A 23419-nucleotide genomic window follows, 5' to 3' on the forward strand; every position below is an offset into this window, starting at 1 on the left:
CGAGAACGCATTCCCTTAGTCTCCATCTTGGGCCGATCGCCATTTTGGCCCGAAAGCACACCCCCGTATCCTCCATTTTGTGTCTAGTCGGTCCTTCCGGGTCGGCCATTTTGAGAACAGACCCCTCACGCACACACACACTCACCCACACACACACACACACTCTGCCTCCCTCTAGTGTTCATCCGGTGCTTTACACTTTTGATGCAGATAAATACCCCCACCTCACATTCACCGACCATGCATTGAAATGTTTAGATGGTAACTCAGTTACAACGTGAATTCACTGACTGTATTGCCAATCCCTCTCTTTTATTTTATATATAATAAATATTGTCAACTTTTATTAGAATTCAACTGTTTCAGAGTGATTTTGTGGAATTGTGGTAAACTGTTGTCTAAGATGTAAGAACTCTCTCCTTTCAGATTAGACTAAAGGTGATTCAGATTAGGTCCGGTGATTAAGCCGGTGGTGCCCCTAGGTTAATCCTTACCAAGGATTACATATTTGATTTTAATAACTTTATGAAATATTAATAATTTTCGGATTATTAATATTTTATTTTACCTAACTAAATTCACCCAAATAACGAGCACAACACATGTTCTTACACTTTGTCAAGTTATGACATCCTGGCAGTGATTGCAGTTATTTTGAATTGCAGCACAATATGATGGAGGAGAAATCAAAGATAACGTGAGCGGGGACAGAGTGGCATCTCTCCACTCTCTCTCCTTTAACACATTGAGTGCCACAGCGCTTCAGTAAAATTGTCTGCAGCCTGTGCCAGATTCACTTCCATTCAGTTGAAAACAGCTATAGAATTTTTTCTATTAGGGCTATATTGACAGGGCTGGACTTTAATGAAACATTGAACACTCCTGCTTCTTCCAAAGAAGACATTTTGTTTCTAGACAGTTCCATTATGAAATGACAGCCTCTGAAAAAAGTGCACTTTCAAGGGTTTTCTGTCGTTTTTTTTTTACTTACCAAGATATAGTCACTTTTATGAATACCTTTTGCACTCTAATTTCGAGCACATTCACTGACTCTGGCTGGTGTTTTCTGATGTGGTGGCGTGGTGTGGTTTCTGTGCAGCCTGCGTTGCCCCCCCCCCCCCCCCCCCCCCTCTCCACCTCTGAGCTGCGGGCTCCTCCCCACACGCACAGAGTTTGTTTTCTCACAGACTCCGTTTTTGCCCCGGACGGATCCCAGCGCGCAACCAGGAAATGCCAAACGCGACTGAACGAAAAGGCTTGGCCGTTCGGCTTCGGATGCTGGCTTTCTGGCAGGGAATCGTGTGGAGATAGATAGAAGCAGAAGAGCTTAGTTGTGAGCGCGGATGCAGCCGAGCCCACTGTCCGCTGCAGACAGAGCAATCTATACGGCTCTGGCTGAAGCATGCATCGGTTTCCACTTTGATCACGTCTTTCCCTGCTGTCTCCTGCACAAAGTAAAGGATCTGAGGTGGGTGGCGCAGCTCCCCGGTCGATGTTTAAGGTGGCGCCGTGTGATCCCTTGAAGGGATTCATGCTCACTGGCTAGGTACGACCTTAAACAGCAGAATTATGGAATAATATGAATTATGATTTTAGGACGTCCACAGACGTCCTTGGCACTCCTCGTTACATTTTTTTAGGACGTCCAGAGACGTCCTTGGCACTCAATGTGTTAAAGGGTAAGGCCGGTGTTTTTTAATGCATTACTTACCGTCAACAAATCACATGAAAATAACAAAATCAATCGTTTGCTCTACTCTTTGTTACCGTCTTCTCTCATCAAGTTTTAGCCATAAACCTGGAAGACATTGGCTCCAATTGTAAGCTAAAACCCTTGAAATACAGCTTACAAAGACAATTTTTTAAAAATCACTGTGTTACCATGAAAAGTCAGTTAAGTTGTTTGAGGAAAAAATGGGCGAGCCCGGTGCATGGTGCCCAGAGCAGCAGCATGGCTTCTTAATAGAATGCACTTCTATGGCTGCTGGGACATGGCTGTATTAGATGAGACTTGTTGGCAAAACTAAATTATTGCTGATGTTATTTTCATAGGATTTGTTGGCCTCCTCCTTTAAGCCATTATTACCACCCCCCCCCCCCCCCCCCAGTGCGAGTGTCCAGTAATGCCCCGGTATTTGCTGGCTAGTGCGAATGTCCAGTAATGCCCTGGTATTTGCTGGCTAGTGCGAATGTCCAGTAATGCCCTGGTATTTCCTGGCCAGTGCGAGTGTCCAGTAATGCCCTGGTATTTGCTGGCTAGTGCGAATGTCCAGTAATGCCTTGGTATTTGCTGGCTAGTGCGAATGTCCAGTAATGCCCTGGTATTTGCTGGCTAGTGCGAATGTCCAGTAATGCCCTGGTATTTCCTGGCCAGTGCGAGTGTCCAGTAATGCCCTGGTATTTGCTGGCTAGTGCGAATGTCCAGTAATGCCCTGGTATTTCCTGGCCAGTGCGAGTGTCCAGTAATGCCCTGGTATTTCCTGGCCAGTAACAAGTGTCCAGTAATGCCCTGGTATTTCCTGGCCAGTAACAAGTGTCCAGTAATGCCCTGGTATTTCCTGGCCAGTGCGAGTGTCCAGTAATGCCCTGGTATTTCCTGGCCAGTGCGAGTGTCCAGTAATGCCCTGGTATTTGCTGGCTAGTGCGAATGTCCAGTAATGCCCTGGTATTTCCTGGCCAGTGCGAGTGTCCAGTAATGCCCTGCTATTTCCTGGCCAGTAACAAGTGTCCAGTAATGCCCTGGTATTTCCTGGCCAGTGCGAATGTCCAGTAATGCCTTGTTATTTCCTTGTCAGTGCGAGTGTCCAGTAATGCCATGGTATTTCCTTGTCAGTGCGAGTGTCCAGTAATGCCCTGGTATTTCCTGGCCAGTGCGAATGTCCAGTAATGCCCTGGTATTTCCTGGCCAGTGCGAGTGTCCAGTAATGCCCTGGTATTTCCTTGTCAGTGCGAGTGTCCAGTAATGCCCTGGTATTTCCTGGCCAGTGCGAGTGTCCAGTAATGCCCTGGTATTTCCTGGCCAGTGCGAGTGTCCAGTAATGCCCTGGTATTTGCTGGCCAGTGCGAGTGTCCAGTAATGCCTGGTATTTGCTGGCCAGTGCGAGTGTCCAGTAATGCCCTGGTATTTCCTGGCCAGTGCGAGTGTCCAGTAATGCCCTGGTATTTCCTTGTAAGTGCGAGTGTCCAGTAATGCCCTGGTATTTCCTGGCCAGTGCGAGTGTCCAGTAATGCCCTGGTATTTGCTGGCCAGTGCGAATGTCCAGTAATGCCCTGGTATTTCCTGGCCAGTGCGAATGTCCAGTAATGCCCTGGTATTTCCTGGACAGTGCGAGTGTCCAGTAATGCCCTGGTATTTGCTGGCCAGTGCGAGTGTCCAGTAATGCCCTGGTATTTGCTGGCCAGTGCGAGTGTCCAGTAATGCCCTGGTATTTCCTGGCCAGTGCGAGTGTCCAGTAATGCCCTGGTATTTGCTGGCCACTGCGAGTGTCCAGTAATGCCCTGGTATTTCCTGGCCAGTGCGAGTGTCCAGTAATGCCCTGGTATTTGCTGGCCACTGCGAGTGTCCAGTAATGCCCTGGTATTTCCTGGCCAGTGCGAGTGTCCAGTAATGCCCTGGTATTTCCTGGCCAGTGCGAGTGTCCAGTAATGCCCTGGTATTTCCTGGCCAGTGCGAGTGTCCAGTAATGCCCTGGTATTTCCTGGCCTGCTTACGGGCCCTGATGCTCCCTGACCATGTAGGGCTGCACACATCCCCGGGCCAAGGAGGGGTGCAAGGGAACCAGGAAGGGAGGAGAGGGAATGAGAGGGTGTAAGGTGAGAGAGGAGAGAGAGAGAGCGAGAAAGACAGAGAGAGAATGTAGAGGAAGAGGTGGTAAGGAGACGGTAACAGGTGGAGGAAAGAGGAGAGTCATCCAAGAGGTGGGTGAGTAAAGAGGGGATGAAATTGGGAAGGTGGAGACTGTGGAGGGGAAGCGGCAGGACAGGGAAAAGAACTGTCATAGTTTTAAAATGTGTAAATTTAGTTAAAAAAAATGCCGCCTGGAAAGTCTGCTATTATAGAGTGCATTGTGACATCACGCACTCTAGGCTGTGGCTCCATAGGTTGCTACAAGCCAAAAAGGGGCGGGACTTAGTAAAGGGCAACTGTGACATCTTTCCATAAGCAGCAGCACTCACTCTCCTCGAGTGCTGGACGGGTCTGAGGTTCTGACTGCTGGTTGTGACGTGTGAGGTGTGAGATGAAGGTTGTGAGGTGTGAGGTGAAGGTTGTGACGTGTGAGGTGAGAGTTGTGATGTGTGAGGTGAAGGTTGGCACAAAGTCCCACACAGCAGCAGCAGCAGCCACTGTGTTCACATGGGAAGCCAGCTCTTTGAAATGCTGAGGGCAGGAAATGAGCTCAAAGGCAGCCAACACACATAGCAACTAGAGCAACAAACACAGTGTGGAGGAGAGTGACAGGCTGACCCATAGACATAAATAAATATGGACCGAGCGTGGCTATCTCCGCCCAGCAGGGTCGAGTGAAGCAGAACTTGCCATCTTCGGCCGCTCGGAACTCTCTCTGGACTTCCCCACAACTGTGTAGCAATCTCTGACGCAAGGAACAATTATTGCCAAAAAACTAATCTTGAAAGAATGGAAGTCTTCTACTTCGCCTTCTTTTCAATTGTGGCTGACGGAAATGACCTCTGTTATTACGGATGGAGAGGATTAGGTTCCTGAGGACCGCCTCACTAAAGAAATTCTTTGCCATTTGGGGCCCGTTTCTAGCCTACCTTGTTGAGGTTGCGGGAGACGGATGAGCACAATAATGTACCTCTTGTAAAGCACCTTACACGACTGGTAGCACTGAATGTTGAAAATGTGTAGGTATTTATTTTTTGTTGTTTGTTTTTGTTTTTTCCGTTCTGTGTCTGAGCCTGTTTGTCTTGTTCATATGTTGTTCTGAAAAACTGAAAATAAAATATATATACTATATAAAAACTGAACTTTCTTATGTAGAGCTGCTGTTCCTAGATTTGCGCACAGTGCGTTGTGTATTCATATACAGTCTAGCTCTGTAAATATGGCACTTTAAGTTCTAATATTTTTTGTCTCTCCAAAAGTAACCAGGAAGATTCCCACTATGAGATGAGTTTATCAAATTGACGCCAGAGCAGCGATCTAACATGCAACGGCTTCACTAAAGGGGACCAGGCCTACACGCCTGGGCTGACCTGAACACTGTCCATGAGAGAGAAAGCACTGTATGGAGGAGAGTGACAGGCTGACCTGAACACTGTCCCTGAGGGGGAAAACAATGTGGAAATGGGAAATGTTTAATAAGGCAGTTTGAAACAGTATAATATCTTTTTGGAATTTAGCCCAGGCGGCATACTTCATAACTGTCAGCAACTCTTTGCTTTGTTTTGCTACAGAAACTGCTGCTGCTTGAGACTAGAGACAGTAGTCGGGTTTCCATCCACCTGTTTTGATGTGAAATTTCAATTTGCGCATAAAAAAACTGAGTGGAAACGCTGCCTAATTCGCAAAAACCTCCAAATATCGCAAAAAAGTTTTCATGCTTGAGGGGGGGGGGGGCGGAAAAGTCGGGTGTATCGATAAAAGAAAAATGCGAAACGTGCGGTGGAAACAGTTTAAGCGATATTCCGTTGTCTCTCCATTCAAAAACAACACAGTTTGCCTTGATCACTGCAAAACATGACATGCCGTGTGTAGCCTCCACACAATAGGGCTACACATGGTAAATCATGGTACACGCAGCACAATACCCGCCGTGGCAAACGTAAACAGAAGAAGACTGGGATATTAACTTTAAGGTGACTCACTTCTAGACGTGAATGAAATTGTATTCACTTACTATCTGCTCCGTGGATTACCATTTTACAATTTCGGAGCCGAAATTGTAACATAGCAAAAGTTGCTATTTTACAATTTTTTGGGAGATCGGGTTGGGATTATAATGTTAGTTTGCCGAGTCGCACCTGGTAATCCAGAAATGGCGTTATGGTACCTTTGTCTACTAGATCATCAAGAAACTTTAAATTAATAGCGTTAGATGTGTTTAACAGAGCTGTATCGGGTCTAGCAGCTGATCAGCAGCTCAGACAGCCTCAAACACGAGGTGATTGACAGCTCTATAATTCGCAAAGTAGCAGTGGATGGAAACGCGCATTGTTTCGCATTTTATTTTGCCGACTTTCTGAAAATTCGATTAAAAGTTGCGATACATTTGGATGGAAACCCAGCTAGTAACACACACACACACACACACACACACACACACACACACACACACACACACACACACACACACACACAATCAATCCACATTATCTGCCCCACACACAGGGCAGTGAGGAAATAATTTCTTCCAGTGGCAAATACAGATGTATGCAAACTCATTTAAGTGCGCGCACACACACACACACACACACACACACACACACACACACACGTCCTCTGGCTGCGCTCCTGACCACAGCGAGGCCATGAAAGAGGGAAGATACAGAACGAGGGAGACAAAAAAAGAGAAGAGAGAGAATCAACAGAGGGAGGAGGAGGTTTCTGCTACGATGAGGTCACCCTGTGTCTACATGCAAGTGTGTGTGTGTGTGTGTGTGTGTGTGTGTGTGTGTGTGTGTGTGTGTGTGTGTGTGTGTGTGTGAGTGAGTGTGAGAGAGAGAGTGAGAGAGAGAGAGAGATCACACACAGACAGACAAATGTGAGTGAATCAAAGAGCGGTGGAAAGCTACAAAGCTGCTGACAAAAAGCTGCTGAGGACGAAACAGAGAGGAGTTGGGAAATACCGATACAGATCGGGGAGAAGATGAAGGAGAAGAAGAAGAAAAAGATCTGGAGAAATGTAGTCCAGTATTTCAGAGTGGACACAGGGACACCCAAACTGAAGAACATTTCCTAATATGGACAGGCTGACTGACTGAGGAGCAGGGAGGGAGGGACTGGCTACATACTGCCATGTGTAAACTCTACAAACAACTGTCCAATAGAGAGCTGAGGCAGAGAGAGAGAGAGAGAGAGAGAGAGAGAGAGAGAGAAGGAGAGAGAGGGGGGAGAAAGGGAGGGAGAGAGAGAGAGAGAGGGGGGGGGGAGCAAGTAGAGCTACTTACCATTCCAGATGCGGCTCAGCTTGTCAGGATAAATCAAGATAGGCTCTTCATCCTTCAATACCGCACTCTGATAGGAGACGAGGAATGGCACCGACTCCCACACCTGAGAGAGAGAGAGCGAGGGAGAGAGAGAAAGAGAGAATAATATAAAAAATAAACACGGAAGTTTCACGCGTTTCAAAGATTTTCCCTTCGAAAATGTTGACTTGTTTTACTTTGTTCATGATAATCACTCAAACAGGAGTGATGGACTTAGTTAAGAATGGTGCCTGTGTGGCTGTTATCAGGGAGGGAGACAGTGGAGCTTGTTTTGCTGTCTGGAGGAGCTGCGTAGCTGTTGGCCTGAAATATTATTTATGATCTTGCTCTTTATTAGATAACACTGAATGAAGTCAAATGATCATCACAGTATTACCGCGCCACGTTAGCTAACATTAGCTAAGCCTGCTGTCTGTAACAACGTCCGTCAGTAAAGCAGGTGAAAATTAAAGGTATCAAAAGATCAAAAGTTGAACCCTTTTTTCCACATTTTCCAGCGCTTAGTATATAAAAGGCTCCAAAGTTCCATAGCTAACTCTTCAGTGTGTATGTGCATAGTACTGTACCTTGGCAGCGTTGACCAGTCTCCATGCTTCAGTGTGTAGGTGCATAGTACTGTACCTTGGCAGTTCCATACCTAACTCTTCAGTGTGTAGGTGCATAGTACTGTACCTTGGCAGTTCCATAGCTAACTCTTCAGTGTGTATGTGCATAGTACTGTACCTTGGCAGTTCCATACCTAACTCTTCAGTGTGTAGGTGCATAGTACTGTACCTTGGCAGTTCCATACCTAACTCTTCAGTGTGTAGGTGCATAGTATTGTACCTTGGCAGTTCCATACCTAACTCTTCAGTGTGTAGGTGCATAGTACTGTACCTTGGCAGTTCCATACCTAACTCTTCAGTGTGTAGGTGCATAGTACTGTACCTTGGCAGTTCCATACCTAACTCTTCAGTGTGTAGGTGCATAGTATTGTACCTTGGCAGTTCCATACCTAACTCTTCAGTGTGTAGGTGCATAGTATTGTACCTTGGCAGTTCCATACCTAACTCTTCAGTGTGTAGGTGCATAGTACTGTACCTTGGCAGTGTTGACCAGTCTCCATGCTTCAGTGTGTAGGTGCATAGTACTGTACCTTGGCAGTTCCATACCTAACTTTGGCAGTTCCATACCTAACTCTTCAGTGTGTAGGTGCATAGTACTGTACCTTGGCAGTTCCATACCTAACTCTTCAGTGTGTAGGTGCATAGTACTGTACCTTGGCAGCATTGACCAGTCTCCATGCTTCAGTGTGTAGGTGCATAGTACTGTACCTTGGCAGTTCCATACCTAACTTTGGCAGTTCCATACCTAACTCTTCAGTGTGTAGGTGCATAGTACTGTACCTTGGCAGTTCCATACCTAACTCTTCAGTGTGTATGTGCATAGTACTGTACCTTGGCAGCATTGACCAGTCTCCATGCTTCAGTGTGTAGGTGCATAGTACTGTACCTTGGCAGTTCCATACCTAACTTTGGCAGTTCCATACCTAACTCTTCAGTGTGTAGGTGCATAGTACTGTACCTTGGCAGTTCCATAGCTAACTCTTCAGTGTGTAGGTGCATAGTACTGTACCTTGGCAGTTCCATAGCTAACTCTTCAGTGTGTATGTGCATAGTACTGTACCTTGGCAGTTCCATACCTAACTCTTCAGTGTGTATGTGCATAGTACTGTACCTTGGCAGTTCCATACCTAACTCTTCAGTGTGTAGGTGCATAGTACTGTACCTTGGCAGTTCCATACCTAACTCTTCAGTGTGTAGGTGCATAGTACTGTACCTTGGCAGTTCCATACCTAACTCTTCAGTGTGTAGGTGCATAGTATTGTACCTTGGCAGTTCCATACCTAACTCTTCAGTGTGTAGGTGCATAGTACTGTACCTTGGCAGTGTTGACCAGTCTCCATGCTTCAGTGTGTAGGTGCATAGTACTGTACCTTGGCAGTTCCATACCTAACTTTGGCAGTTCCATACCTAACTCTTCAGTGTGTAGGTGCATAGTACTGTACCTTGGCAGTTCCATACCTAACTCTTCAGTGTGTAGGTGCATAGTACTGTACCTTGGCAGCATTGACCAGTCTCCATGCTTCAGTGTGTAGGTGCATAGTACTGTACCTTGGCAGTTCCATACCTAACTTTGGCAGTTCCATACCTAACTCTTCAGTGTGTAGGTGCATAGTACTGTACCTTGGCAGTTCCATACCTAACTCTTCAGTGTGTATGTGCATAGTACTGTACCTTGGCAGCATTGACCAGTCTCCATGCGTTGAGCAGGCCGAAGCCGTGCTGGTGACTGTGGTGGAAGCCTGCTCCATTCTCCCTCCAGTCTGCGCTGGTGTCATACTGCCCAAACAAACACACACACACACACACTCACAAATAAGACACACACACGTCATGTGTCCTCTTTCCCACTTACAAAATCTTAAGCACAATACTATACTGTATAAGCACTGACTACAGGTAGAAAATATTCTAATAGTCTCATTCTAATCAACCTAAGTAGATGAGGGTGGATAGGTATGGAGAAGATTTAAGGGTGTTTTGTGCAGCCGATTCTATTTTATCGACACCTTAACTCTGACTCTAAGGGAAATTTTAACCTAAGGTGCTTTGTGCAACTGGGCCCTGGCCTCTGTCTTGGTCAGTTGATGAAACATTGTGCCAGCTTTAAGCTATACTCTATTCCTCCGCTTGCAAGCTAGAATGTATTCATCTGAGATCCAACCAGAATCTTTATTCAAGTATTTTACATCAGACACATTAAAGTGCCTACTGTACCTTGGTGGCGGTGAAGGCGATGATGTGCTGCACGTCTCTCCAGGTGAGGCAGGGTCGCACCTGTAGCATGAGAGCCACCATGCCGGCTGCCAGCGGGGCCGCGGCCGACGTGCCCGTGTGTCCGTCCGTACAGCCCTTCGCCCCCTGCATGGACCAGTCTGATGTCACCTAACAAGACAGACAAACAGACAGGTTGACAGCTGCTGCATGGACCAGTCTGATGTCACCTAACAAGACAGACAGACAGACAGGTTGACAGCTGCTGCATGGACCAGTCTGATGTCACCTAACAAGACAGACAAACAGACAGGTTGACAGCTGCTGCATGGACCAGTCTGATGTCACCTAACAAGACAGACAGACAGGTTGACAGCTGCTGCATGGACCAGTCTGATGTCACCTAACAAGACAGACAGACAGTGAGACAGGTTGACAGCCAGGGGTTGAGAGTAGCGGTAGGATTCATCAGAGTCCCCATGATACGATATTAGCACAATAACAATTAATTATATTGTGATTTCAAAAGATATTGCAATATATTGCGATTCATGACCTTTTTTCAACTGTCCCCAAAGGGAAAAAACTTTGTCAACATCTGCTTGATCTAATGAGATAGTCTCTCCAGTATGTTCATCTCACTTCAATCATTTTATTACAGCAACATGGGATTGTCAAGCAGACAGACTGAGCAACACTGTCATGAAAACCGAAATGTTGCATGCACGGTGCACCTCACAATTTATATAAAATATCGCAATACCTCACATTCGTGTGATATGATATATCGCCACACAAAATATGGCGCGGTTCCCCTCCACCCCTAGTTGGGAGCAGGAGATACGACTGTCGAGACGCCATCGCTGTGATCGTGCTGACAGGAGGCCAAAACTAAACACTTATCGCACACGTATGCATGCATACATTAGGCCAGTGATTCGCACGCTTTTTCATATCAACGACCGCTGATTTAGTCCACATTGTAGGTAGAGAGCTACTGTAACAGTGAAACCATGCTCAAAACACTCCTTCTTCTACATTCACTATTGTGTTAACTTCTTTTTGCAGTGGATCCACTGGAGCCCTCTCAAGGACCCACTGGTCGTCCACGGACGACCCCACACTGAGAACCACTGCACTAGGGTATAACCAACAGACCCTACACTGAGAACCACTGCACTAGGGTATAACCAACAGACCCCACACTGATAACCACTGCACTAGGGTATAACCAACAGACCCCACACTGAGAAGAACCACTGCACTAGGGTATAACCAACAGACCCCACACTGAGAAGAACCACTGCACTAGGGTATAACGAACAGACCTCACACTGAGAAGAACCACTGCACTAGGGTATAACCAACAGACCCCACACTGAGAAGAACCACTGCACTAGAGGGTATAACCAACAGACCCCACACTGAGAAGAACCACTGCACTAGGGTATAACGAACAGACCTCACACTGAGAAGAACCACTGCACTAGGGTATAACCAACAGACCCCACACTGAGAAGAACCACTGCACTAGGGTATAACCAACAGACCCCACACTGAGAAGAACCACTGCACTAGGGTATAACCAACAGACCCCACACTGAGAAGAACCACTGCACTAGGGTATAACCAACAGACCCCACACTGAGAAGAACCACTGCACTAGGGTATAACCAACAGACCCCACACTGAGAAGAACCACTGCACTAGGGTATAACCAACAGAGCACTTGAGCCAAGGCGCCAGTGTCACGGAGCCCGTCGTGGCAGGAGGACCTGTTTAGTTTGGGCGGCCTGAGGTGGACATGGTTTGTGTACGGTTAACGGTGCAGATGAAGACTGAGTGATGGGTGAGAGAGGCCACGGGGAGGTCGAGCTTTTAGGGAGATCAAAGGAATGAGACAGAGAGAGAGAGAGAGAGAGAGACAGAGAGAGACAGAGAGAGAGAGAGACAGAGAGAGACAGAGACAGAGAGACAGAGAGAGACAGAGAGAGCCAGAGAGACAGAGAGAGAGAGAGAGAGACAGAGAGAGAGAGACAAAGAGAGAGAGAGACAGAGAGAGAGAGAGAGAGAGAGAGAGAGAGAGAGAGAGAGAGAGACAGAGAGAGAGAGAGAGAGAGAGAAGCTCAATAAAAGAAACATAAATTGGAAATGGGGAATGGAAATGCAGAGGAGGAATGTGGAGTTATATAATATCATGACAGAACACAACATGGTGAGCGTATGCGGTGGGAGGACAGGAAGACATTTAGAGTGGATGATGGGACATTTAAGAGGGGAGAGGAGGTCGTTTAGTATTCTTTTTCACATGTGTCTGTCTCACTTCTGTCTCGTGTGTGAGAGACATATTAGACCCATCAAAAGACATTAGACTCAGCTCAGGGTTTCTCACAGCGAGAGAGAAAACATGCGTATACAATCGTACACAACCTAAACCTAAACCAAGTTCTAATCCAACCCTTAACTTTCAAAGCTCTTTGAAGCTGTGTGAGACAGTGAGGACTGGCAAAAATGTCCCCAATTTCCCTAAATGTCCTCACTTCCCAGGTATAAAACCAAAGACGATGGGATTTGAAGCAAGACGAACCAACTTCAACTCACTTCCTGTCATTTTGGCACGCGCGTTTTGCCCATGATGGCTTTCCGCGGACACGCCCACTTTAGGAGGTTTTCGGCAGGTCTGAGTCTATTGGAGTCAATGGGAAAAGTCAACGTGATCTCAGATGATGACAGATCCCTTCGCCCCCATATTCATTAACGTAAATATTCGGCTCATTCTCCGAGGCCACATTATCTTCTGAATATTCTGACACTAGAATGTCATTTCTCAGACAAACAGATCAGGGGACAATTAAACTTGTTCAAGACCTGTCTCTGTCTCTCCAAATTCCTAGCCAGAATTTCTTCTTTCATTGACAAGAGCGCCATTGAAACCTTGGCAAATGCTCTGATTCAATGTCACTTTGACTATGCTTGCTCCTCCTGGTTCACGGGAATCACCATCAAACTCAAAAACAGGCTTCAGACCTCCCAGAATAAATTAATACGGGTTATTCTGAAACTTCATCCCAGAGTCCATCTCCTCCCCTCTCACTTCCATAGCCTTAGGTGGCTCAGAGTGGAGGAGAGGGTTTCTCAAATCAAATTGTGCATGGTATTTAGGATTTTTAAACGGGAGGCTCCTCGCTACCTCTCTGACTATTTTTGTAAAGTCAGTGAGGTACATGGCTACTCCACAAAAGGAAGCACCTCCAACATTGTTCCCCCCAAATTTAAAACTCTAAAGGGTAAATGCACCTTTTCTTACTCAGCAGCTATTTTATGGAACAAACTCCCTGAGAGTATTAAGACCCTTAACTCCAGGTTCTCTTTTAAGCTTGCCTTGAAAAAATGGCTGGTTGGCTCCCAAATGTGATCCTAACCTTTTATTTTCCTTTTCTTATGTCCCCTGAATAGTCGCGGTTTTTAAACCCTAGGTAGGTTCCTGTTTTAGTTTATGAGCTGGTCTCTATCTTATTATTTATTGATTGATGCATTCTTGCTAGGTATCTAAATAACCATTCACTAAAGGTTTAAGAATGTTTGGTTTGAGTGTAAAATGTTATCTGTTTGTGTTGTTTTTGCCCGCGCACACACGCGCTCACACAGTATCTGCATTAGGGCATTCACAGACTAGTCGACTAGTCGACTAGTCGACTAGTAAAACCACTAGTCGACACTGTGCTTAGTAGTCGACTAGTCGTTTTAGCAAAAAAAAAAAAAAAAAAAAAAAAAAAAATTATCTTTAAGAAAGAACATACATGGACTATCATATCCCATATCCCCCACAAAGAACATCAAAACACAACAAAACAAAACAAGAAAACTGCATAAGATACACAATAATCCAAGAACAAACAAGACTATTGGACAAACAACCAAACAAAAACAATGCATTCAAAGTAAATACATAGATCTTGCCCTGTTGGCAGCTAGGAAATGCATAGCTTTAAATTGGAAACCATCCAATCCCCCAGCTGTAGTTCACTGGTGGAATGAACTCTCAAGCTACCATACGTTGGATAACATTTACTACAAGAGCAAAGGCAGATTCTTAGACATCCCCAAAATATGGCAACCACATACAGAGTTTGACTTTAAGAACTTTTTACCCCAGTGTCATTAGGCTTATCAGGATAGGAGCTGAATGCATTGTTTTTGTTTGGTTGTTTGTCCAATAGTCTTGTTTGTTCTTGGATTATTGTGTATCTTATGCAGTTTTCTTGTTTTGTTTTGTTGTGTTTTGATGTTCTTTGTGGGGGATATGGGATATGATAGTCCATGTATTGTATGTGGTGTAAATACCTCATGTTCTTTCTTAAAGATTAAAAAAAAAAAAAAAAAAATTTTTTTTTTTTTTTTTTAATTAAAAATAAATTAAAAACGGTTAGTCGACTAGTCGACTACCTTTAGGGACGACTAGTCGACTAGTAAAATTCACTAGTCGTGAATGCCCTAATCTGCATACAGATTCACTCCTCTTGTCCCACACACAAGGACCACAATGGAAACAAGCCCTCGGGCTTTATTGTGTTTTATTCCTTTTGAGCAATATGTTTTTGTTGTGTTGTCTTGTACAATCCTGCTATTATTGTTTCAATAAAGTTATCAATCAATCAATCTCAGCAACACACTCACGCGAGATTTGGCAACAGGAACTCATGTTAGCTAAAGCTACATGTGACGTTCGTTGATGTAGTAGCTAAATCTGTGGCTAGAAAAATGGAATATCTTAGTTTCAACTGTATTGAGCTAACAAGGGGCAGCTTTGTGTTTATATGTGTGGTTTGTGTGGAGTTTGGGAACTCACGATCTCTAGCTTAAAGCCTGCTTGAAGAAGAAAACAAGTGTGGGGGGGGTAACGGGACTTGGGGAGAGGTGACCACGTGACCATTTGCATTTAACAGACTTGCTGCTACCAGTTGTTAGGATTGGCGGAGCCTGCGGTGACCCATAGATAGTAATAGAAGATCTATGATAAAACTAAAATGGGTCCTCACTAGATAAGATAGCTATTACACACACACACACACACACACACTAGTGAAAGCCTGTGTGATAGATGGCCTGTAGGGATGTGTGCCGAGGAATTCCCAAACCTCTGTGTGTGTTTACATGTAAGGGCTTTTTCCAGCAGCTGTCCAGCGGAGCCGGTGGTGTGGTGTGTGTGTGTGTGTGTGTGTGTGTGTGTGTGTGTGTGTGTGTGTGTGTGTGTGTGTGTGTGTGTGTGTGTGTGTGTGTGTGTGTGTGTGTGTGTGTGTGTGTGTGTGTGTGTGTGTGTGTGTGTGTGTGTGTGTGTGTGTGTGTGTGTGTGTGTGTGTGTGTCTGTGTGTGTGTTCGCCCTGAGGCAGCTGCCTCTGTGGTGACAGTGTCGAGCCTTATCAGGAGGCCACACACACATCTCTGCTTTCCATAATAGGGCGTAGGGCGGCGTCATATTAACATAAACATCACAGTTTGTGATGATCAATTTTCAGCACTTTGGGGGCGAAAAAGGTGAAATCTGATTAGGCTTCACACTTAGGCCATGTTTAGACGACAACGCTCTGTGCATGTTCTCTTCGTCTCTGTTCTTTTTATCAGTTTAAAACATTTCTCTGTGGTCAAATAAGGTTATGAATTCTGTTGCAAAAAAAACAAAAAACAAAAACAAATCCAGGCTCTGTGAGGCCTCTCCATCCTCTCAGTGTCTCCTCTCATTAAGTATGAGCTGTTCTGAGTGGGCGGTGGATGCCATGATAATGAGGCGCTGCTCTGATTGGCTGGGTGATCTCTAATGGCTCGGAGTTAGGATTCAGACGCGTGAAAACTCCGCCTAACTTTACACCAGTTTTTCCCACAGGAATTGATAAATGATCAGTCTAAAACCCCCAATGTCTTTCCAGCGCAAATGTAGCGATTGCCCAAACAAAGCATCAGTTCCCTTCCCAAAAACCATCCTGACATTCAAATCATATTTAACTGCATAGGCGTACAAATATAAGGCTATCTCAGTAGTAACAGGGTGTATACATATTTTGTTTACAACATTTCTATGATAAATAGTGACATATCCATGACAACGATTTGTCAACATGCATATTCAAACATTGAATTTCTTCGGTTAAATAATTGATTCTTGTTGTACCCTGTGTTTTTTGTTGTTGTTGTTGTTAGCCACATCTATTCCTTAGGGACTTATATAATCAGGATTTTTATTTATTTTGGTTATTAGTCCTTAAAATCACCTCAGTCTACCAGCAGCAGTCAAGTTTGACCTGACTGGTTGAAAAATAAAATTAGGAACAAACTGCCACGACATTGCCAAAACAATGTTGAATCATGTGGAAATATTTTTCCGTAACTGTACGGTGACTTTTCCAGGCTTTTGGGAACACTGTGATCAAACGAATTTGGGAAAGCAGTTGAGCTTGGTCGACTTTGGTTGGATTGAACAGAGTGGAATACTACTAGGAAGTGTGTGGTAAGCAGCTGGCCTATGATGGCATTCTGTGGTCGGTGGTGGATCAGCCTTCTCCAGAGGGATCCAGTGCCTGCTGAGCACCTGGCAATGACATCCCTGCTGCAGGCTGCGTTACCACGGTGACGGCCGCAAACAGCAGCAAAATACAAGCCGACGGCTTCGCTGAGGCCATACTCCATTCATCTGTCATCATTCCTGATCACAATACTGTCTGCTGCTCCAGCTGTGCAGCTCTTCAATCTTTTCACACCGTCACTAACATTTCAATTTGAGAGCGTTTTCAACTGCCACACAGTGCAGGGATCTGTTTGAGTGCAGGAGGGGCGATTTTGCGAACCACCCGCACCTGCACCTCTGAAGCAACTAGGGGATTCAGCGGCTTGCTAAATGACTATGGCATGTGCCGGTTTCAGAAAGATAAATCCAAGAGTTTTAATTGAACGCTACACATGGAATTTACATTTAATACAGATTTAAAAACCAAAATAAAGAAACAAGACTGGAAAAACCAGCCTATTTCCAATTGAATATAGCTAATGAAATGGAGGAATGAGAAGAGGAAATTAACTGGAAAGGGACGTTAAATCCACTTGTGCTTAACGACATGTAATTAAAAAAAACATGTTGCGTAGCCCGTTCTGTGAGAGTACCAGTGGCCATGCAGGGCAAATAGCCTAAATCACGCATGGTGGAAAAATAAGATCACTACGAAGAGTATTTAAGACATTTTGATGATTATTATTTCCATTTATATGTTTGTTATGGCTCTTTCAGGACCTTGCCATCTGTCCCCTTAGTTTGTTTGTGTGTGTGTGTGTGTGTGTGTGTGTGTGTGTTCACTTTGGACTTACAATGCTCCTCATAGTGTTCCCCCCACTGCTGAAGGTGACAGCCAGCATGGACGCACACTCTTCAGCATAGAAGGGCATCCGGCCGTTCTCATCTACTGCCCCTGCAACACACACACACACACACACACACACACACATTTACGGTCCTACTGCATACACACATGTCCATATCTAACCCACAGAAGCACACGCACACCTCACAGCTGAGCTGCTGCGTCTTACCGATAGTGATGGTGTAGATGGAGTTGGCGTAGCCGTCGTAGTTGCAGTTGTCTTGGTATTGACCTCCGTTGCCGCTGGCGACCACAAAGATGCTGCCGAAGCCTCGTCTGCCCGCGATCACGCCGTGCTGCAGCGCCGCCTGTGGAGGACATAAACAAAATGCTGCTTCATCATCCACTATAAGATCATCTGCTGTTAATAGAGGGGAAATTATACTTTTCTTTTTTTACATCAAGGACCAGAGAGAAATGAGAAAAACAAAGAGTTCAAACATTGTAGTCTAAGCACAATCCTGCCACATGTCTGTAACTAGATCTGCTGCAGTGTACTGCCCTCTGCAGGAGAAAAAGGGCCTGGCACTTTGGATTTTTCTCTCACCTTGCCTAGAGGATGTGGTCCATCCACAGTGCGTCCATCATCATCTGGACCCCAACTAGAACAGACAACAGTCCAAATCAAAGGAATCATTTCACGTGCAGGAGGTGGACAATGTGGATGTCTGAACCCAAATGAGCACAACATTTTGGACAATATGATACTATGGGATAGTAAAAGAAATTCACATTAAAACATCCTTGGAAACGGATATCAGAATATATATTTCGGTCCCAATTTCCCCAAAGATATTTTAAAGTGTACTGAAACCTCTATCCTTTTTTACAGAAATACCCAATGGGACCAGACAGACTGTGTTCCAAACCTGCAGCTGTAGACGTCGTTGACCTGGTAGTGTTTGTTGAAGGCGATGGCCTCCATGCTGTCTGTCAGCGGCCCGTCCAGGACTCTGATACCTGAACACAGAACCAGGAGAGAGAGAGGCTTCACCACACAGAACCAGGAGAGAGAGAGAGGCTTCACCACACAGAACCAGGAGAGAGAGAGAGGCTTCACCACACAGAACCAGGAGAGAGAGAGGCTTCACCACACAGAACAAGGAGAGAGAGAGGCTTCACCACACAGAACGAGGAGAGAGAGGCTTCACCACACAGAACGAGGAGAGAGAGAGGCTTCACCACACAGAACGAGGAGAGAGAGAGGCTTCACCACACAGAACGAGGAGAGAGAGAGGCTTCACCACACAGAACCAGGAGAGAGAGAGAGGCTTCACCACACAGAACCAGGAGAGAGAGAGGCTTCACCACACAGAACCAGGAGAGAGAGAGAGAGAGAGGCTTCACCACACAGAACCAGGAAAGAGAGAGAGAGAGGCTTCACCACACAGAACCAGGAGAGAGAGCGAGAGGCTTCACCACACAGAACCAGGAGAGAGAGAGAGGCTTCACCACACAGAACCAGGAGAGAGAGAGGCTTCACCACACAGAACCAGGAGAGAGAGAGAGGCTTCACCACACAGAACCAGGAGAGAGAGAGGCTTCACCACACAGAACCAGGAGAGAGAGAGGCTTCACCACACAGAACCAGGAGAGAGAGAGAGAGGCTTCACCACACAGAACCAGGAGTGAGAGAGAGGCTTCACCACACAGCACCAGGAGAGAGAGGCTTCACCACACAGAACCAGGAGAGAGAGAGAGGCTTCACCACACAGAACCAGGAGAGAGAGAGAGAGAGGCTTCACCACACAGAACCAGGAGAGAGAGAGAGAGAGGCTTCACCACACAGAACCAGGAGAGAGAGAGAGAGAGGCTTCACCACACAGAACCAGGAGAGAGAGAGAGAGAGGCTTCACCACACAGAACCAGGAGTGAGAGAGAGGCTTCACCACACAGCACCAGGAGAGAGAGGCTTCACCACACAGAACCAGGAGAGAGAGAGAGGCTTCACCACACAGAACCAGGAGAGAGAGAGAGAGAGGCTTCACCACACAGAACCAGGAGAGAGAGAGAGAGGCTTCACCACACAGTCCCGTCTTGTTTTAGCGCTGGGATATCCTTTGAACAAGAAAGCCTCCTGTACCTGCCACCTTGCTGCCATAGGCCACGCCCACGGCACAGAAGCTGTTGTTGGGAACGGCGGCGATCTCTCCGGCGCAGCGCGTCCCGTGGTGGTTGTCACTGTGGGCGTCTGGGTGGGGCATGGGGTCCGGGTCGTTGGAGTTCAGGTCGTAACTGCCCTCCGGACTCTTGAGAGAGACACAAGTGCATTGTGCAATGAGTATGTGCTTTAGTACAGAAAGGGAATAAGGCAAGTTCTTCAGAGGCACCGCTACCCAGACTTAACCAGATCACAATGAACAATACTTGAATTTCAAAGTTCTGATGGATGCTCTGATTGAATTGTGACTAAGTGTAAACACCCCATGGATAATGTCATTGGACCAGTGATCACTTGGATGAAATGGAAAAGAATATTGAATGTTTTTGACCTTTTGGGGAGTGTTCAAAAGGCCATTTTTATTTATAGTTTGAATAAAAAAAAGTGGAATGGTGGGAACCCACCCTTAGCTGCCAAATGTGCAAACTGTTTGCCTTACTTGGTGATTGTGCTTTTTTTCCAGAAATCCACAACTCTCTCCAAAATCTTAATCCATAACAGGAAGACTCCCATAGAAATGTCAAAGGTATTTCAGATGAATTTCTCTTATCTCTACTATCCGGTCATGAGCATCTTCATAGCGTGAAATCACTGTAATGTTTTGACTTACATAGTTAGGCTGGATGTCCTGGAGGGTGTGTTCCACCCCGTCGTCAACCACCACCACTGTGACTCCGCGGCCAGTGATGTTGCGCTCCCACACGCCCGTCACGTTGATGTCCATCCCCTCACTGACGTCGTTGTGCTACGGGGTCAAATAAAGAAGCGGGCGGGTGAGGAGGCCAGTGAAAAATATACGATACGATTCCGATACACAAGGTCCCGATTCGATATCGATATTTCGGTTACAATACAATTTTGCTTGTACATGAGAGAGATTCTCAAAGAAATAATGCTGTAAATTGTACAAGGAACCCTCTAACCTGATGCATTATTAAAAATGTAATAATATTAATGTTTACAGATGTTTCTCAGATCTCGTTGCGCTAAGAACCCAAACCACGAGAGTCTAACGGTGTTCAACCTTCAAGCATCCATGGGAGGAGGCATATTCAAAGATCGATGGCAATGAAGAGGCAATATTCAAAGATCAATGTTGGGATTTATGAATCGATGTCAGTTCCTTCAAATTAATATCGATACGATAGCGATATATGGTGTTTTTTTTAAGTTAAACCCAGCCCTAACGGACACAGTCACACAGTCATCCTCACCAGGTGCCACTGCTTGGGGTATCGGGGGTCGTTGAAGGCCACTGATCTCTTGGAGCGGCTGAGGACTCTCTCGTGCGAGTGCCACAGGACGTGGGGGTGGGCTGCCAGAACCTCCCCGGGCCGGACACTCTTCCCCCCGGCCACAGACCTAGTGCCAGGCTTGGCAGAACACAGCAGGTAGTGGCCTTCCAGCTGTCCAATCTGACCCTGGTTGTCCAGTCCGGCCTGCTCCGCTACCTGGGATGGAGAGAATACAGCCGATCAGGACACAATTTAAACGAGAGATGTCCCAATATCCGTTTTTCCAGCTTCCCGATACCAATTCCGATACCTGAAGTTGCGAATCAGCCAATAGAGTACCGATCCAATACCAGTGCGTTAAAAATATAGTTTATATATGTTATTATTATTATCGTTATTATTATGATTATATTTGTAACAGCTGTATACTACTAACCCTGCATGGATGTGATATGATTGCTTGCTATCATCGTTGTATGGCCTGGCTCAGGTCATAGACTCACATACTCGTCGATACCCCATCCCGCATTTTAGGCCACGTCGAAGGCATTTCCAATACTGGTATCCAATATCCAATAATGGTATCCGTATCGGAAAACAACTCTAATTTAAACTGGGGCGATACTTCTATAACAAATAATAACGATCAAATACAAAAATTATACTAACAGGGAGTATCAAACATAATGTGAATATGGCGCCGTGAGAGTAAAGGCCTATGTCCACCAGATGCGGTATGGCTGCAAACAGACCCACACCCATGTAATCCGTTAGACGGATCCAGGATCCGACAAAAATAGAACGGGTGCGTAATTTTTCCGTACCGCATGTATCGCCCATCCATTAACACGGGTGAGAGAGTCTGATCCAGCGGTTTTACCGGATCCGCAACGCAGCCGTAACACATCTGGTGTACATTGGGTGTGAGTCTAAGAGCCCCAAGACGGTGAATGTTGTAGCGTCTGTGCTAGGAATCAAACTCAGGTCTCCCGATTAAGAGTCTGAACTCAAACTCCCTGCAGCACACCTTCACCCACATGGCCAGAAAGTGGTGAACAGAGCGACTGACCGACAGACAATGCCGATCCATAGAGCCCGTTCTGCCGTGGGGCTAAAATTAGATCAATAAAATAAAAAATAGTTCACCCTGTTGGCGATCAGATCCAGGTCCACAGAGTGCTGCTCCCCGTCTCCTCCCTCCAGATGTGGGTCAGATTGGAGCCGGACCGCCCAGGACTGCCCTGGACCACAGGAGGGGGACGGCGAGGGTGTGGGAGGGGAGGAGGGGAGAGAGGGGGCGACAGAGGGCAGGAGGGTCAGCAGCAGGAGGGAGAAGGAGGAGAGGAAGAGGAGGATGAGGAATGGGGGGAAATAGGCCATTGCCATGGCAACGGAGGCGATGCGTGGGGTCAACCAGGCGGGCCCTCCTCATCTGAACAGCAACCTGGATGTGAGAGACACAAAAAGGGATGGGGAGAGGAGAGGAACGCAGCGCTGCACAATTAATCCAATATCATTTGGCTTCCCACAAATCATGAAAACAAGAAAAACTGCGATAAAGTCGAGATAAAACGTGCCGCATTCCGTTTAGCAATGTTGCTCTCGTTTGGTCTTGTGTTGTAAATAAATAATTGGGATCTCAATATTAATCAAAACATAATTGCGATGGTCATTTTGAGACCATAATGGTGCAGCCCTAGAGGAATGGAGATGTTGTTAGTTAGTGTTCGGAGGCCAATAGTAGTTACATTTCACAGCAGCAGGCTAACTCTGACCGACGACCGCTGCTTCAGAGAGCTGTGGTCGAAGCACATGTTTCATTAACACTCTCTTGATACATCGCAACTCAAGTGTATCCTCGAGCTAACCATAGACACTGTGAAGACACTTTCACAGACGAGCGCTGCACCAACCATGAGCTTTCATAGCCTTGCTAAATGACAACAAAACAACACAATCAACTTTCTTCTTTAAAAGGGAAACGTCACACGTACTATCAGATAACCCAGAGATAACGCTGTTTTGACATTAAAAAGGTGGGACCTGTGATTCACTGCGCGTCAGCTATGATTTCACTAGCACAAAGTAGGCTACTGGCCAGAGGAGGAGCAAAGTGGAAGATATTATTTCAGTGAACCATTTTCCCCTGAAAAGACTTGTATCGTCAAAACAGCCAACCTATAAAACCACCCAGTTATATAACACGGGGGTGTGTATGCTCATATTACGCATGCTAAATAAAGACGTATTATAACAAGATTGCGTGATAAGATTGTTTGCAATGTCTCGGCACCAAACTGCGAATACCTAGTGAATTACTGCAGATTTAACTAAAAGAAGAACGTATTAAGAGTGTCAGATTCCAAAATGAGATATCCGCCATTGGAAAACGGACACACACTGGCGAGGATGTCAGAACAGTTGCACGGATCTGGAGATAAGTCTTTAATGAAAAGAGATAGGCCACTTAAGCAGGGTTCTTCGTGCATAGAGCATTACGAAGCAGCCGTCTCCATCTCTTGACAAAACTCTGACAGGTGTTTTTTTCATGGAGCATTTTTTCTAACAAGCGTCGCACTCGGTATATTTCTGCCATTTGTAATTGTGGCATTACGCCGATGTGTTGACAAT

General features: G+C 45.9%; 1 protein-coding gene across 1 annotated transcript in view; it reads right to left on the reverse strand.

Annotated features, from left to right (window-relative positions):
* Window positions 1-23419, reverse strand: part of pcsk7 (proprotein convertase subtilisin/kexin type 7) — a 35455-nt gene that overhangs the window by 9482 nt on the left and 2554 nt on the right. The window contains exons 2-12 of the mRNA XM_083637002.1: window positions 21935-22232; window positions 20768-21004; window positions 20164-20298; window positions 19476-19641; window positions 18262-18352; window positions 17940-17994; window positions 17562-17700; window positions 17340-17440; window positions 9990-10157; window positions 9447-9551; window positions 7132-7234 (exon numbers count right to left, since the gene is read on the reverse strand). Coding sequence (XP_083493128.1) covers window positions 7132-7234; window positions 9447-9551; window positions 9990-10157; window positions 17340-17440; window positions 17562-17700; window positions 17940-17994; window positions 18262-18352; window positions 19476-19641; window positions 20164-20298; window positions 20768-21004; window positions 21935-22174 — 1540 coding nt within the window. The 5' untranslated portion in view covers window positions 22175-22232. The remainder of the gene's footprint in view (window positions 1-7131; window positions 7235-9446; window positions 9552-9989; window positions 10158-17339; window positions 17441-17561; window positions 17701-17939; window positions 17995-18261; window positions 18353-19475; window positions 19642-20163; window positions 20299-20767; window positions 21005-21934; window positions 22233-23419) is intronic.

The sequence above is a fragment of the Poromitra crassiceps genome (genome assembly GCF_964638095.1).
Source record: "Poromitra crassiceps genome assembly, chromosome: 5".
Lineage (NCBI taxonomy): Eukaryota > Metazoa > Chordata > Actinopteri > Beryciformes > Melamphaidae > Poromitra > Poromitra crassiceps.